General features: G+C 45.6%; 1 protein-coding gene across 1 annotated transcript in view; it reads left to right on the top strand.

The window, feature by feature from the left end:
* The window catches only part of ADGRD1 (adhesion G protein-coupled receptor D1), a 239,951-nt gene that overhangs the window by 193,034 nt on the left and 32,418 nt on the right, over positions 1–14,499 (top strand). Inside the window, exon 22 of the mRNA XM_056859596.1 lies at positions 7,258–7,349. Within this exon, the coding sequence (XP_056715574.1) occupies positions 7,258–7,349 (92 nt within the window). The remainder of the gene's footprint in view (positions 1–7,257; positions 7,350–14,499) is intronic.

Genomic DNA, 14,499 nt, shown 5'->3' with positions numbered 1-14,499 from the left:
ACGGTTTTTTATTAGCTATATTGTTTCGATACGAGTAAACTACAGCTTGATCTGCCAATGCCTGGTGAGCCAACAATCCCAAATTCAAGTGTAATTATAGTGCCGGATAACTGCCGCCACACAAAGCATATCTTGAAAAATAAAGCAATTGGGTCAGCATATAATTCCCCGAATCTAAATGTTTATCTCTGTCGTTCAAACAAGCTAATGCGTGAAAGCTCCGTTTGCGCTCACGTCTCCCCAATTGTGCCGTAATTCTGCCTCGCCATTGAGGTTATGATAGCTGGGGAGTTTAAAATATAATGAGCATTTCGTCAGCCGTTCCTTCACACACACCCCATTCAAACGGCTGAAAAGGTATTTATGCCAGACATCGGAAAGGAGGGAGGGAAACTGCCATTGACAGAATGAGAATTGGTGGTTGTTTCTTAGATTTATTTTATAATATAAATGGAATGGTTTCCTTGCTCCAGCTGGCTGGAACATTAATAAAGCTATTCATATCTAATCTGTTTACTCGAGCTGAGGATGAGCTCTGTGATTTATCCCCCAAACTTTACTGTTACTGCTTGCCTGGCACAAAACTTTCACGTTCGGAGCTGGTTCATATGTGCTAGTGATGACGGGCGGGTGTGAAGTGGCCATCACAGATTTGTCGCCCCAAGAAGGATGCTCAATTAACTCAGCACCAATTGTAACCCCACACTTTTCTTTGGGGAGTGTCCACACATGAGAACATAAGTAGCACCCTTCTGGAGCAGACCAGTGGTCCACCTAGTTCAGTATTATCTATTTTGACTAGCAGCAGGCCCTCTCTCACTGACTAAAAATGTAAGAAGAGCCCTACTGGATCAGACCAGTGGTCCATCTATTCCAGCATCTTATCTCACACAAAAGGTTGCCAGCCTTCAGGTACTAGCTGGAAATCTCCTGTGATCTCCAGCCGATAGAGATCAGTTCATCTGGAGAAAATGGCCGCTTTGGCAATTGGACTCTATGCTGGCCACCGTTTCTTTCTGAGTACCGAGAAACCCTAAAAGAAAGATGGACTTTTGAATCAAAAGTCCCTACCGACTTTTGGCTACTTTCTATGTGATGACTATAATGGTTCTTCAGGTGCTTGGAAGGGGAGGGGGCTCTGAAATTCAGAAGTTCAGAAGACACTGGCCATGTGCTTGTTAGAACGAAGCTCACGTGTTACACTTCAGTTGCACCTGCTATGGGTACACTAATGTTTCCTGCAAAGCCCCAAAGGGTGAACGACAGATGTGTGTGTGTGTAAAGTGCTATCAAGTCACAGCTGGCTTATGGTGACCCTAGCAAAGGGTTATTCAAGGCAAGTGAGAAGCAGAGGTGATTTGACATTGCCTTCTTCTGCAGAGCCTTTCTCGATGGTTTCCCATTCCAAGTATCAGACCTGTTTAGCTTCCGACTTATGGCAACCCCAGCAAGGGGCTTTCAAGGCAAGTGATTAAGCAGAGGTGGTTGGCCATTGGCTTCCTCTGCAGTCTTCCTTAGAGGTACCCCAAGTACCGACCCTGCTTAGCTTCCGAGATCTGATCAGATCAGGCTCTACCAAGCCGTCTTCCCTCTTGAACGACAGATTCTTGACTTTAAACAAGTATGTGTGCATATTGGAATACCACGGTGAGTGACCCAGACAGGGCTCCTAGCTATGTATACAGTGTGCTTCGTGATGTGCATCTGTCAGATTTTGCATGTTTGGTACTGTGCAACGCTGGTGTAAGATCTGTGTCAAATTTAAACTAGGCAATGTATTGCAGGGCTCGGCAATTTCCCAAAGGGATCAAGCATCGGCTCGAATCGCTCCCATTACAATATGACTAGATTGCAAGTTCTCCAGAATGCGTTCCGAAGACGGTGTATGATTCGAATGAAACATAATTGGCAGCCATGAGCGATTTTTAAGTGCTGGCTAAATAATGGGAGGGGGGAGAGAGGAGAGTCTATTTTTCCAACTAATTATTTAGATGGAGAGGCAGTGCCAGGAATTCTAGTTGAATAATGTCAACAGTCAAATTTATTTGGATGGCTGAATAATGAAGATGTCTGTTTGCAAATTATTATTCAAGGAAAAAGCTGCCATTTCTTTTAATCAGCACGTTAACAGGCTGCGCTGCCAGCTTAGAGCTGGGATTCTAAAAGCTGATGCTGAAAAGCTAGGGTTGCCAACCTCCAGGTACTAGCTGGAGATCTCCCGCTATTACAACTGATCAGGTGATAACAATCAGTTCCCCTGGAGAAAATGGCTTCTTTGGCAATTGGACTATGGCATTGAAGTCCCTTCCCAAACCCCTACCTCCTCAGGCTCCACCTCAAAAATCTATGTATGCTCCAGTGTCAAAACTGGGCCCGTATGCATGCAAAGTAGCTATGCATGCAACATGAGCACACCAGGAAAATGCCACAGCAGGCTATGGATTTCTCGTTTGCGAATGCTACGCGCATTGCAATTGTGAGCCCATATTAAACAGGCAGAGAGAGAAGGTGGCATGGTATAGCCCTATCTCATCAGATCTCGGAAGCTAAGCAGGGTCAGTACTTGGATTGGAGACCATTAGGGTTGCCAATCTCCAGGTAATAGCTTGAGATTTCCTGCTGTTACAACTGATCTCCAGCCAATAGAGAACAGTTCACCTGGAGAAAATGGCTGCTTTGGCAATTGGGCTCTATGGCATTGAAGTCCCTCCCCTCTCCAAACCCCACCCTCCTCAGGCTCCGCCCCCAAAATCTCCAGGTATTTCCCAACCCAGAGCTGGCAACCCAAGAGACCACCAAGGAAAGCTCTGCAGAGGAAGGCAATGGCAAACCACCTCTGCTTCTCATTTGCCTTGAAAGCCCTTTGCTGGGGTCACTATAAGTCAGCTGTGACTTGACAGCACTTCACACATTAAACAGGCAGCTGGGTGTGTGTAAAGTTGCACAGGTACGTTCTTCGGTCCTGCCAGTATCAGGCTCAAGAAGCTCTTGGGCATGCAACTGTGAAAGGGTTGACTTGAGATGTGAGACGAATTATGCTCTTGCAAGGCAAGAAGAGGCGTTTTATGACAAAGCTGTTATTGTTTTATAAAGAACATGATGGATACAGCATGCGCCAGCTAATAAAGGGATGCTGTTGAATTAATTTCCAATATTGGAGATTGTGGAGAGATTTCACTCGCCTCTGGGTTGTTTCATACAAGTAATAGTGTTCTCTTGAAGATAATATCATGTTGTAATTTTTTAAATATGAAACTTGGTTAAAAACTGAAAGCGAGGAGATGGGAGGGACAACAGGGATGTCAAATCAGACATAATTGATGACGTGTTAGATAGGCCGAGGAGGGGAAGGGAGATCCCTGGATGGGATCCGATGCTCGCACTGTTGCCATGTTCCTGTTTGGGTATAAATACACACATGGTAGTGGTGGAAAGTGCTGTCAAGTCACAGCCAATTTATGGCCACTTTGTAGGGTTTTAAAGGCCATGTATTGTGGTCCACCGGGGGCTTCCTAAACCTTCCTCCTTTTTTGTTGTGTGCCTGGTACTGCTAAGTGGGAGGAGAGAAGGAGAAGAAAAAGAGCTGGCTTTTATCCTCCCTTTTCTCTACCTTTAAGGAGTCTCAAAGCAACTTACAATCTTCCCTTCCCCTCCCCACAATGGACACCTTGTGAGGTAGGTGGGGCTGAGAGAGTTCAGAGAGAACTGTGACTAGCCCAAACTCACCCAGCAAGCTTCGTGTGGAGGAGTGGGGAGTCAAATCCGGTTCACCAGATTAGAGTCCGCCACTCATGTAGAAGAGTGGGACAATCAAACCTGGTTCTCCAGATTAGAGTCTGCTGCTCATGTAGAGGGGTGGGAAATCAAACCCGGTTCTCCAGATTAGAGTCTATCTCTCTTAACCACTACACCATGCTGGATATCCTGGGCATCCAGGGCAAAATATACTGCTATTACTACTGCAACTGCTCTAGGGTCGCCAGGTTCTCCCTTACCATTACTGTGTGTGTGGGGGGGGGGGGGATAGGGTTGCCAGACCAGGTTGGGAAACTCCTGGAGATTTGGGGATGGAGCCTGGGGAGGGCAGGGACCTCAGTGTGTTACAATTCCATACAGTCCACCCTCCAAAGCATTCATTTTCTCCAGGGGAACCAATCTCTAGTCTGAAGATGAGCTGTAATTCCAGGGGATCTCCAGGTCCCACCTGGAGGCCGGCAATAGTATCCCTAGACTGCTCTTAAAACAGTGTGAACATTCACACTTTCTTGCAAGACAAGGAAGGAAAGATATTACAGAATGAAGAAGATGCCAAGTGCATTCGAATCAATATTGCAAGCAAGCTTTCAGAATTCAGCAAAAAGATTGCCACCCTTTCCCCCCAAAGGTTTTTCCTTCCCATCATTCTTCTTTAGGCCTCACCACTTCAGTTGGTTGAGACGTCTTAGAGATATGCCAGAAGTAATTCAACTGCCCTTTTCTTGCTGGCGTTTTTGAAGACGGACAACGTTATACCCAAGACTTCTGTTCTGCTGAGGATGAACGTGAGACCAAGAAAGATTGTTTATCTTTCACCTTTCGTAGGAATAATACTAGCATTGCAACCGAAGATTTAGTAGGCAACATCTTTCGATCTCCTCGAAGGAGATGGCAATTAGCCATGACAGCTAAATGGACTTTTCAGAGTAACACTGTGAATTCCAGCACTGAGGTGGGGAAAGCTTTGGCCTCTCTTCTGTCGCAGAGGACCTTTGGTGTTGGCTGATTGGCCATTGTGGGAAATGGAATGCTGGGGTAGACAGACCTTTGGTCAGATCCGGTAGGGTTCTTCTCATGTCCTTATAGGTTGGCTTGTGTTGGTTTGATTAGTAAAGGGAATCTGAAGACCTTTCACCCTGTGCCCATAGCACTCTGAGGCCATCCTATAACTTTTGGGAACGCTGAGTAAATGTTTTTCCTTCTTTTTACCATTGTGAGCTTTTGAGAAGTTTTGGGCTTTTGGCAACTGCTGAGTCTTTTGATCACCCTCTTTCAAGTGGTAAAGATTTCTGTTCCTCACCTGTGACTCCAGAGAACTTGGCAGCTGCTCATTTTGTTCCTTCTTTCATTGTCAGCCTTTTCAAAATCCCTGTGGAGGATTTCTTTTCAATGCACGGAACGTGTCTGCAAAGCCTCGACTTCAAACACGGCGTGACTTTTTATGAAGACTAGCTTTTCTCCCCCTCTTCCCCTTTCAAAGGGATTTGGTATGCTGAGATTGTAAATGGACTGAGCGGGGATTTCTGGGGCCTTCTTTGGGTGCCGCAGTGAGATTTTTCATTGACAATATTGGCATCAGAAATATTTTTCAGATACCTGGCAATCCAACCTTGGATGTACTCAGAAATCTAATAGATATGTAAGGGCTTCGAGGCTGTTCTTTGTTGCTGGACTGCTGGAGATAACATTTCAGATTTTTGAATAAGAGACATTCTTTTTATTTTTAAAAAAAGATGCAAGCATGGGCAGAACATAGACCATAATTCATTATGGTCAGCATGGTATAGTGGTTTGGAGCTGTAACAGACTGGAAATGGCCATGCCATGGCTCAAGTGCCACCTGACGCCTATAAGAGCCAGCGTGGCGTAGTGGTTAATTGCGGTTGTTTGGAGTAGTGGACTCTGATCTGGAGAACTGGGTTTGATTCCCCACTCCTCCACATGAGCAGCGGAGGCTAATCTGGTGAACTGGATCTGTTTCCCCACTCGTAAAAGAAGCCAGCTGGGTGACCTGAGAGAGAGAGAGAACATTTAGCAATTTTATTGAAGCAGATGGATAGCTCATGATAGAATATGATTTTCCTTTGGTATTTGTATTATCGCCTGTTAAAATGCTGTTATTATGCCAATAAAGGTTTATGTATGTATGTATGTGTTAAGTGCCGTCAAGGCGCTTCCGACTCATGGTGACCCTATGAATTACTGTCCTTCAAAATGTCCTCTCCTTAACAGCCTTCCTCAGGTCTTGCAAACTGAGTAGGATTGCCAACCTCCGGTAGTAGCTGGAGATCTCCCACTATTACTACTGATCTCCAGCCAATAGAGATCAGTTCACCTGGAGAAAATAGCCACTTTGGCCATTGGACTCTATGGCATCGAAGTCCCCTCCCCAAACCCCACTTTCCTCAGGCTCTGCCCCCAAAACCTCGCAAAGCTGGTGACAAGGGACCTGGCAACCTAAAACTGAGGGCTGTGGCTTCCTTTATTGAGTCAACCCATCTCTTGTTGAGTCTTCCTCTTTTCCTGCTGCTACAACTTTTCCTTGCATTATTGTCTTTTCCGGTGACTCTTGTCTTCTCATAATGTTACCAAAGTATGATGTGGCCCTCTTACCTGCTGGGAAGGTTGCAAAGGCAACTCGATTAGGCAGTTCTTGGTTTGATCCCTGCTGTTTTGACCTGTAGATCCCCATTTTTCCCAGTTCTTCTTCTCCTGTATGCAAATCCTGATTAAAAAAATGCAACATTTCTTTTCACACACCAAATTTCCTGATATATTTTTCAATGCAATGTGTGGATCAATAAATCCAAATTATATGTTAGATTTACATTGTACATATAAAAGAAATACCTTGTACATATAAATACGATGAATGCACAATAAAATGAACCTTCAAAAGTGTGGGGAAAATATAACTTTCATTTCATAAAGAAATGAAATAGGAGAGATTCACTCATCAGCATCTCCAGCTAAAGGGACTAGGCAAGTAGGTGATGTGAAAGACCTCTGCCTGAGACCCTGGAGAGCCATGGAGAGAGGCTGTGGCTCAGTGGCAGAGCATCTGCTTGGCATGCAGAAGGTCCCAGGTTCAATCCCCGGCATCTCCAGTTAAAGGGACCAGGCAAGTAGGTGATGTGAAAGACCCCTGCCTTGAGACCCTGGAGAGTCGCTGCCGATCTGAATAGACAGTACTGACTTTGATGGACCAAGGGTCTGATTCAGTATTAGGCAGCTTCATGTGTTCAGCCTCCAAAATGCCCTGTTTTCGATCTAATATATTTATATTCTTCCTTTCTTGTAAAGAGCTCAGAGTTTCCCCTTCCTCATTTTATGTTCAAAGTAACCTTAGGCTGAGAGACTGATGAGCTCATGACCGTCAGTTTCATGTTGGAGTATAGCTTTGAACCCGCTCTCACAAATTCCAGTTAGACACTCCAACCACCGCACCGCACCAGCTCTTCTCTGTTCCTCTGACGAAACCCTCCTGTTTTTCTCCTCTAGGTCAATATCTGCATCCTCATAGCCGTCACAAGAGTCATATCACGAATAAGCTCCGACAACTACAAGGTGCATGGAGATGCCAACGCATTCAAGTAAGCGCTTCTCCTTAGCACTTGCTCAGAGCTCCGAGGGGATCTTTAGTTCTGAGACTGTCCAGCTTGGATTGCGGTACCTAATCCACAATCCAGAAGACTGAATGGAGGGACACGGGATAAAAGGGCTTTTATTAAAAAAACAAGGTTCTAAACCTCAATATTTACTGAGCAGTTTTCTACATGACATGTGACAGGAATTCCCTGCCCCAGGATGTGGTGATGGATGGCCACTTGGAAGGCTTTAAGAGGGGAGTGGACACATTCATGGAGGAGAGGGCTATCCATGGCTACTAGTCAAAATGGATACTAGTCATGATGCAGACCTATTCTCTCCAGGATCAGAGGAGCATGCCTAGTCTATGAGGTGCTGTGAAACAAAGGCAGGACAACGGAGGAGAGGGGTATTCATAGCTATTAGTTAGAATGGATACTAGTCATGCTGCATACCTATTCTCTCTAGTATCAGAGGAGCATGCCTATTATTTTGGGTGTGGTGGAACACAGGCAGGATGGTGCTGCTGCAGTCGTCTTCTTTGGGGGCTTCCTAGAGGCACCTGGTTGGCCACTGTGTGTGAACAGACTGCTGGACTTGATGGGCTTTGGTCTGATCCAGCAGGGCTTTCATTATGTCCTTATGGAGGATGGGGCTATCTATGCCTACTAGTAAAAATGGATACTAGCCATGATGCATACCTGTCCTCTCCAGGATCAGAGGAGCATGCCTATTATATTAGGTGCTGTGGAACACAGGCAGGATGGTGCTGCTACAGTCGTCTTGTTTGTGGGCTTCCTAGAGGCACCTGGTTGGCCACTGTGTGAACAGACTGCTGGACTTGATGGCCCTTGGTCTGATCCAACGTAGTTTTTCTTATGTTCTTACAAATATCGTCAACTGTTTAATGATAAAATAGATACTTTCAGATGGTATGGTTTAAATCTTACTTTCAGATGAATGGTTTGTAAGATTTACTAATCTCTCTTTTTTTAAAAGCAAGCAAGCAACTTTTCTCATATTGGCAGCAAGATCTGAGTTAATGAAACTTAACTCAGTTATTGTATGTCTCTTCCAGAATCGAAGGGGGGAACCAGTAAATATGCCTCTGCAAAGATCTATATCCTAATTATTCTGTAATGAGTTTGAAATATTGGGAACGAAAGTGATGGCTGATGTTCCATTTCGGAAAGGATACAGTATGTGCTGTCCTTTGGGAGACAAATGGTTTTTTATTGACAAATTGGCATTTTTTGCTGGAGCTGAGAACCTGAAGGCATCCATAAATTATCATAAACTTTAGGCAGTCTCCTATTTGGCTAGTGTTGATTACTGTTCATATTACAGCATCAATTAGCATTTGCCGTGTGTTGCTTTTGAGACTTAGTGTACCAGATCACTGCCAAAATCCTTCTCTTGACAAACGAAAGGATTCTCATGTTTAAAATGCCCTGTTCTATGCGGTGAGATAGCAGGGCCTTCTCGGCTGAGGCCCCTTCTTGGAAGAACTCCTTCCCAAAGGAGATTTAACCACCTAGGGTTGCCAGCCTCCAGGTGGGACCTGTTCTCCTGGAATTACAGCTGATCTCCAGACTACAGAGATCAGTTCCCCTGGACAAAATGACTGCTTTGGAGGATGGACTCTATGGAATTATACCCTGCTGAGATCCTGCCCCTCCCCAAACCCCACCCTCCCAAGGCAGCACCCCCACAAAAAAATCTCCAGAAACCCCCTATCCAGTGTTGGTAACACTAAAACCATCTCCTCTCTTCATTCATTCATTCATTTTCATTTTCAGATCTTTAGGGAGAAGGTTAAGGACAAAACCAGAAGATCCATGGTTGGATCTCCCCACTCCATTTTTAAAAACCCTGTTCACATGTTACAGTGACACATGTTCATCCTGCATGTGCAACTGTTTGTAAGAAATAGCCAGTGCATGTTTACTTTGCAAAATGAAACCACAGACTAGGGCCTGGATAAATGTGGGGTTTAAATCACACATTCAGTGGTATATGCATTGAATATAACATGAGACTTCACGCAACATATAAATAAGGATCAATCAAGTGTACACTGCACTGGGATTGTACATGTGTTCAACTTGTAAACAGGGCTAAAGTAACTTATGGAGACTGGGTTGGGAAAGTTACACTGGGGATGTTTTAACCCTTTCTCCTTGCTCCACTTTCTATTTATTTATTCACAGCTTTTCTCCTCTACACAGCTTACAAGATGGTTCTCCCTTCCGCCATTATATCCTCATGACAACATCCCCGGGAGTAGGGTTGCCAACCTCCAAGCAGTAGCTGGAGATATCTCCAGCCGCAAGAGATCAGTTCCCCTGATCTCCAGCCGATAGAGATCAGTTCCCCTGGAGAAAATGGCCGCTTTGGCAATTGGACTCTATGGCGTTGAAGTCCTTCCCCTCTCCAAGCCCTGCCCTCCTCAGGCTCCACCCCCAAAATCTCCAGCTATTTCCCAACCCAGAGCTGCCAACTCTAATGAAGACCTTCCTGCCTTCCTCATGTCAATAATGTAAAGGAATGTGTAAGAAGTTGTTGAAAGTGGAGGGTTTGGGCAGGGAAGGGTTGGATGGTGTATTAGCTAATTCTTAAAAACAACAAGCCTGTCAGCCATCCATCTAGATGGTGCAGCTCATTGGGTATTAGCGGTGGCAGCAACGTGCAAGGTTTGTCAGGTGTATTTTTAGAAAGGAGAAAGAAGCTGGCTTATTAAAACAGCACAAGAGCATTTTGCAAGGTGAGGCGGGAGAAGATCGACCCGTTATTGTTCCCTGCTGAACACGAGCAGTACTGTGGTGAAACTTGGATTTTTCACAGAATCGCAGAGCTTCAGGGCTTGAAGGGAGCACAGAGGTTATCTAGTCCAATTTCTGAAAACGGCAGCCAGATCCTATGGGCCATTGAGCTGGGGCAGCTAAATGTATCCTCACCCATTAGGGGCAAGACGCTGCGTCATTCCCCTTTCCCTGCCAGAAGACCCAGCTGTCCTTCCAACAGCTTCATTCCTCTTACCAATCATACCAATAAAATACCACCAGCCTAATAATAAAAGCAAACTTAAAAAAAAAAATCAACACAGCAAACCCAGCAGGAAAAAAAAAATAACAGGAGAAGAAATAACAGACTGGGGAAAATGGCAACATAAGTTGACAGTTATGTCTGCCTTTCCTTTTCATCCAGCAAGTGCCTGCATAAAAATGTTGAACCTTGGTTTTGTTTTGGGGCTTTTTAGCAACAGTTGATAGCTCTGGCAATTAACCTTCCTCAGGGAGGTTGTCTCAGAGCCATGGGAAAAAGAAAGAAAGAAAGAAAGAAAGAAAGAAAGAAAGAAAGAAAGAAAGAAAGAAAGAAAGAAAGAAAGAAAGAAAGAAAGTTGGTTTTTATATGTCGACTTTCTCTACCACTTAAGGAAGAATCAAACCAGCTTACAATCAGCTTCCCTTCCCCTCCCCACAACAGACACCCTGTGAGGTAGGTGAGGCTGAGAGAGTGTGACTCGCCCAAGGTCACCCAGCTAGCTTCATGTGTAGGAATGGGGAAACAAATCCAGTTCACCAGATCAGTGTCCGCCGCTCATGTGGAGGAGTGGGGAATCAAACCCGGTTCTCCAGATCAGACTCCACCTCTACAAAACACCACTCTTAACCACTACACCATGCTGGCTCTCGAAAGAGAGAGAGAGAGACAGACAGACAGACAGACAAGCAGGCAAAAAGACATGGCACCAACACCATATCCATTTGAGAAGCAGGATGGAACCAAAAGAAGATTAATGAATGTCACTCAATTCACATATTAATTCGGGCCTATCAGAGTCGTACAGGGTGTGTGTGTGAAGTTTTTTTACATTAAGTATTTAGCAATGTCGCCCATAACTCTAGCTGGCAAGAATAAAAATAGGAGGGTCTGTTCGCGACCCTCTTCGTGACTCTTCGCGACCCCAAGAGGCAGGTTTGTTGGCTGCAGAAGAGAGTGTTTTGCTGGAGGGACTTGTTTCTCTTGGCAGCCTGCAGGAACAAACAGATGTCCTTGCTGCCAGGAATTGTTACGGATTTTCCGCACCGCACCGCCGAGCTGAGCTCAGCCCGTTGATTCGATTAACGGCACGGAACAGCACAGGCCTGGCATTAGAGCTGTTTACCGAAACACACGTTTCGGTAAACAGCTCTAATCTGTGACCTTATCTGTGACCATTTAGTGATCTGTCCAAACAGATTTTCACATTTATGAGGAAATGAATATCCTGCCGAGAGGGCGCAGCAATAGCCCGGAAATGGATCCTGCTGTTGGACTCTGCTTTAATTGCACAGCGCATTCCGTGTCTGTTGGATGACGTTCTGAGCGCAACGTATTCTGAATGCACGGATTGTTAACATTTTACAGCGCAGAGCTAGATATCGTGTGATTGCTCCAGCATGCCACAAATCCGGAGAATATGTCGTGTTGTAAAACGATGGTGTTCAGAATGTTCAAAAAAGAATCACAGACTCATAGAGTTGGAAGGGACCACCAGGGTCATCTAATCCAACCCCCTGCACAATGCAAGAAATTCACAACTACCTCCCCCACCCTACACCCAAGTGACCATCTCCATGCCCAGAAGATGGCCAAGATATCCTCGCTCTCATCATCCGGCTAAGAAGAGAAGAAGAAGAGTTGGTTTTTATATGCCGACTTTCTCTACCACTTAAGGAAGACTCAAACCGGCTTACAATCCCCTTCCCTTCCCCTCCCCACAACAGACACCCTGTGAGGTGGGTGGGGCTGAAAGAGTGTGACTGGCCCAAGGTCACCCAGCTGGCTTTGTGTGTAGGAGTGGGGAAACAAATCCAGTTCACCAGATTAGCCTCTGCCATTCATGTGGACAAGTGGGGAATCAAACCCGGTTCTCCAGATCAGAATCCACTGCTCCAAACCACCGCTCTTAACCACTACACCACCCTGGCTCTCATAGAAGGTCATAGGATCAGCATTGCTGACAGATGGCCATCTAACCTCTTCTTAAAAACCTCCAGGGAAGGAGAGCTTACCACCTCTCGAGGAAGCCTGTTTCACTGAGGAACCACTCTAACTTTTAAAAAATTCTCCCTAATGCTAGAGGGAAACTCTTTTGATTTAATTTCAACCTGTTGGTTCCGGTCCGAACTTCTGGGGCAACAGAAAACAACTTGGCCCCATCCTCTATATGACAGCCCTTCAAGTACTTGAAGATGGTTATCATATCACCTCTCAGTCTTCTCCTCTTCAGGCTAAACATACTCAGCTCCTTCAATCTGTCCTCATAGGACTTGGTCTCTAGACCCTCACCATCTTTGTTGCCCTCCTCTGGACATGTTCCAGCTTGTCCAGAGCATACATTTGTTTATTTAGTACATTTTTAATCTCACCCTTTGTGCAAAGAACCAAGGGCCACATGTATCATTCTTCTCTCCTTCATTAATCCTTCCAAGATCCATAGAAGATAGGATAGGCTGAGAGAGAGAGACTGGCCCTCAGTCACCCAGTGAGATTCATGGCAGAATGGGAATTCGAATTTGGGTCTCCCAGACCCTGGTCACACACTCTGGGGAGGGGCTGTGGCTCAGTGGTCGAGCATCTGCTTGGCATGCAGAAGGTCCAGGTTCAATCCCCGGCATCTCCAGTTAAAGGAACTAGGCAAGTAGGTGATGTGAAAGACCTCTGCCTGAGACCCTGGAGATCTGCTGCTGGTCTGAGTAGACAATACTGACTTTGATGGACCAAGGGTCTGATTCAGTATAAGGCAGCTTCATGTGTTCATGTGACCAGTGACTCCCATTGAGTTCCATGACGCAAAATAAAGTGGATTGCAGTTGGCCTGACGGTTGAGACGAGATCAAAAACTACCCTGTTCACAAACATTTTGGTCAGCAGTGGCAAAATTAGGGCTGTTGAAAAAAAAATTCGGCAAAGTTCGGCTTCGGCAAAATGTGTCCCTTTTAAATTCGGGACGTGCCAAAGTCCGAACTCCCCCGCTTCGGATCTGCGAAATTCGGCATGAGATCCGGAGTTCGGGGGGAAATTCGCCCCCCCCCGCGGGCCTTCACAGGGCTTCCAGGAAGGTGCGCGGGGGGCTTTTTAAACAGATCTGCGCCTTCTAGCAAAACATAACTCTGTTTAGGATTGTGCTGCTAGTAACTCAAGTCACTTTTACTTTCTTCCATAAGTATAAGTGGTGATCAGCCTGCTCCCATGGGAGAAGGCAGAGTAGATAGGGTTCCCAACATTGCCAAGGAAAATGCTGGGAGATTTAGGGGAGAGAATGTGATGTCACTCCTGGTTGATGCTCTAGACTGCTTCTCCTAGTCTCTGTGCTCTTTACCATAGAGACTAGAGGACATTTCTAGAATGTCACTATGTGGAGGACATTTCTTCTCCTCTCCAGTTCCTTGGGAGTGGTATTTTGGGGTATAACGCCATACAGGGTAGTCTGTATGACAGTATACCCCACTGAGATCCCAAACCTGGGTTGGGAAATTCCTCGAGATTGGAGGGTGGAGTTTAGGCAGGGCAGGGTTTAGAGAGGTAAGGGACCTCGGTAGGGTATAATGCCATAGCAGGGTATAATGCAATATAATGTCCACTCTCCAAAGCAGCCATTTTATCCAGGGGAACTGATCTCTGTAGACTGGAGTTGCAATTCGGGCAATCTCAAGGCCTCATATGGAGGTTGGCGACCCTAACTACTTCAGACCACAAGTGGAGGTTCACATTTCTGAATCCCCCCCCCCAACATAAGAGTCTTGACCTGGATGGCCCAATCTAGCCCTTTCTCATTAGATCTCAGAAGCTAAGCAAGGTTAGCCCTTGTTAGTCCTTCGGTGGGAGACCACCAAGAAAGTCCCAAGTTGCTATGCAGAGGCAGGCAATGGTAAACCACCTCTGTAAGTCTCTTGCCTTGAAAACCCTACGGGGTCACCATAAGTCAGCTGTGACTTGATGGTATTTTACACACACGCATACCAATAGAACAGATTCTTGCACACAAGCAAATAACACATCAGGAAGAGGACTATGCTTTACCTTTATCTGTAATGCACCACCAGTGTGGTGTAGTGGTTAAGAGCAGTGGTTTGGAGCAGGTGGACTCTGATCTGGAGAACTGGTTTT

The sequence above is a fragment of the Euleptes europaea genome, chromosome 13, assembly GCF_029931775.1.
Source record: "Euleptes europaea isolate rEulEur1 chromosome 13, rEulEur1.hap1, whole genome shotgun sequence".
In the NCBI taxonomy this organism is placed as follows: domain Eukaryota; kingdom Metazoa; phylum Chordata; class Lepidosauria; order Squamata; family Sphaerodactylidae; genus Euleptes; species Euleptes europaea.
Note: the sequence above shows the minus strand (reverse complement) of the source record. Positions and strands in the feature narration are given on the sequence as shown.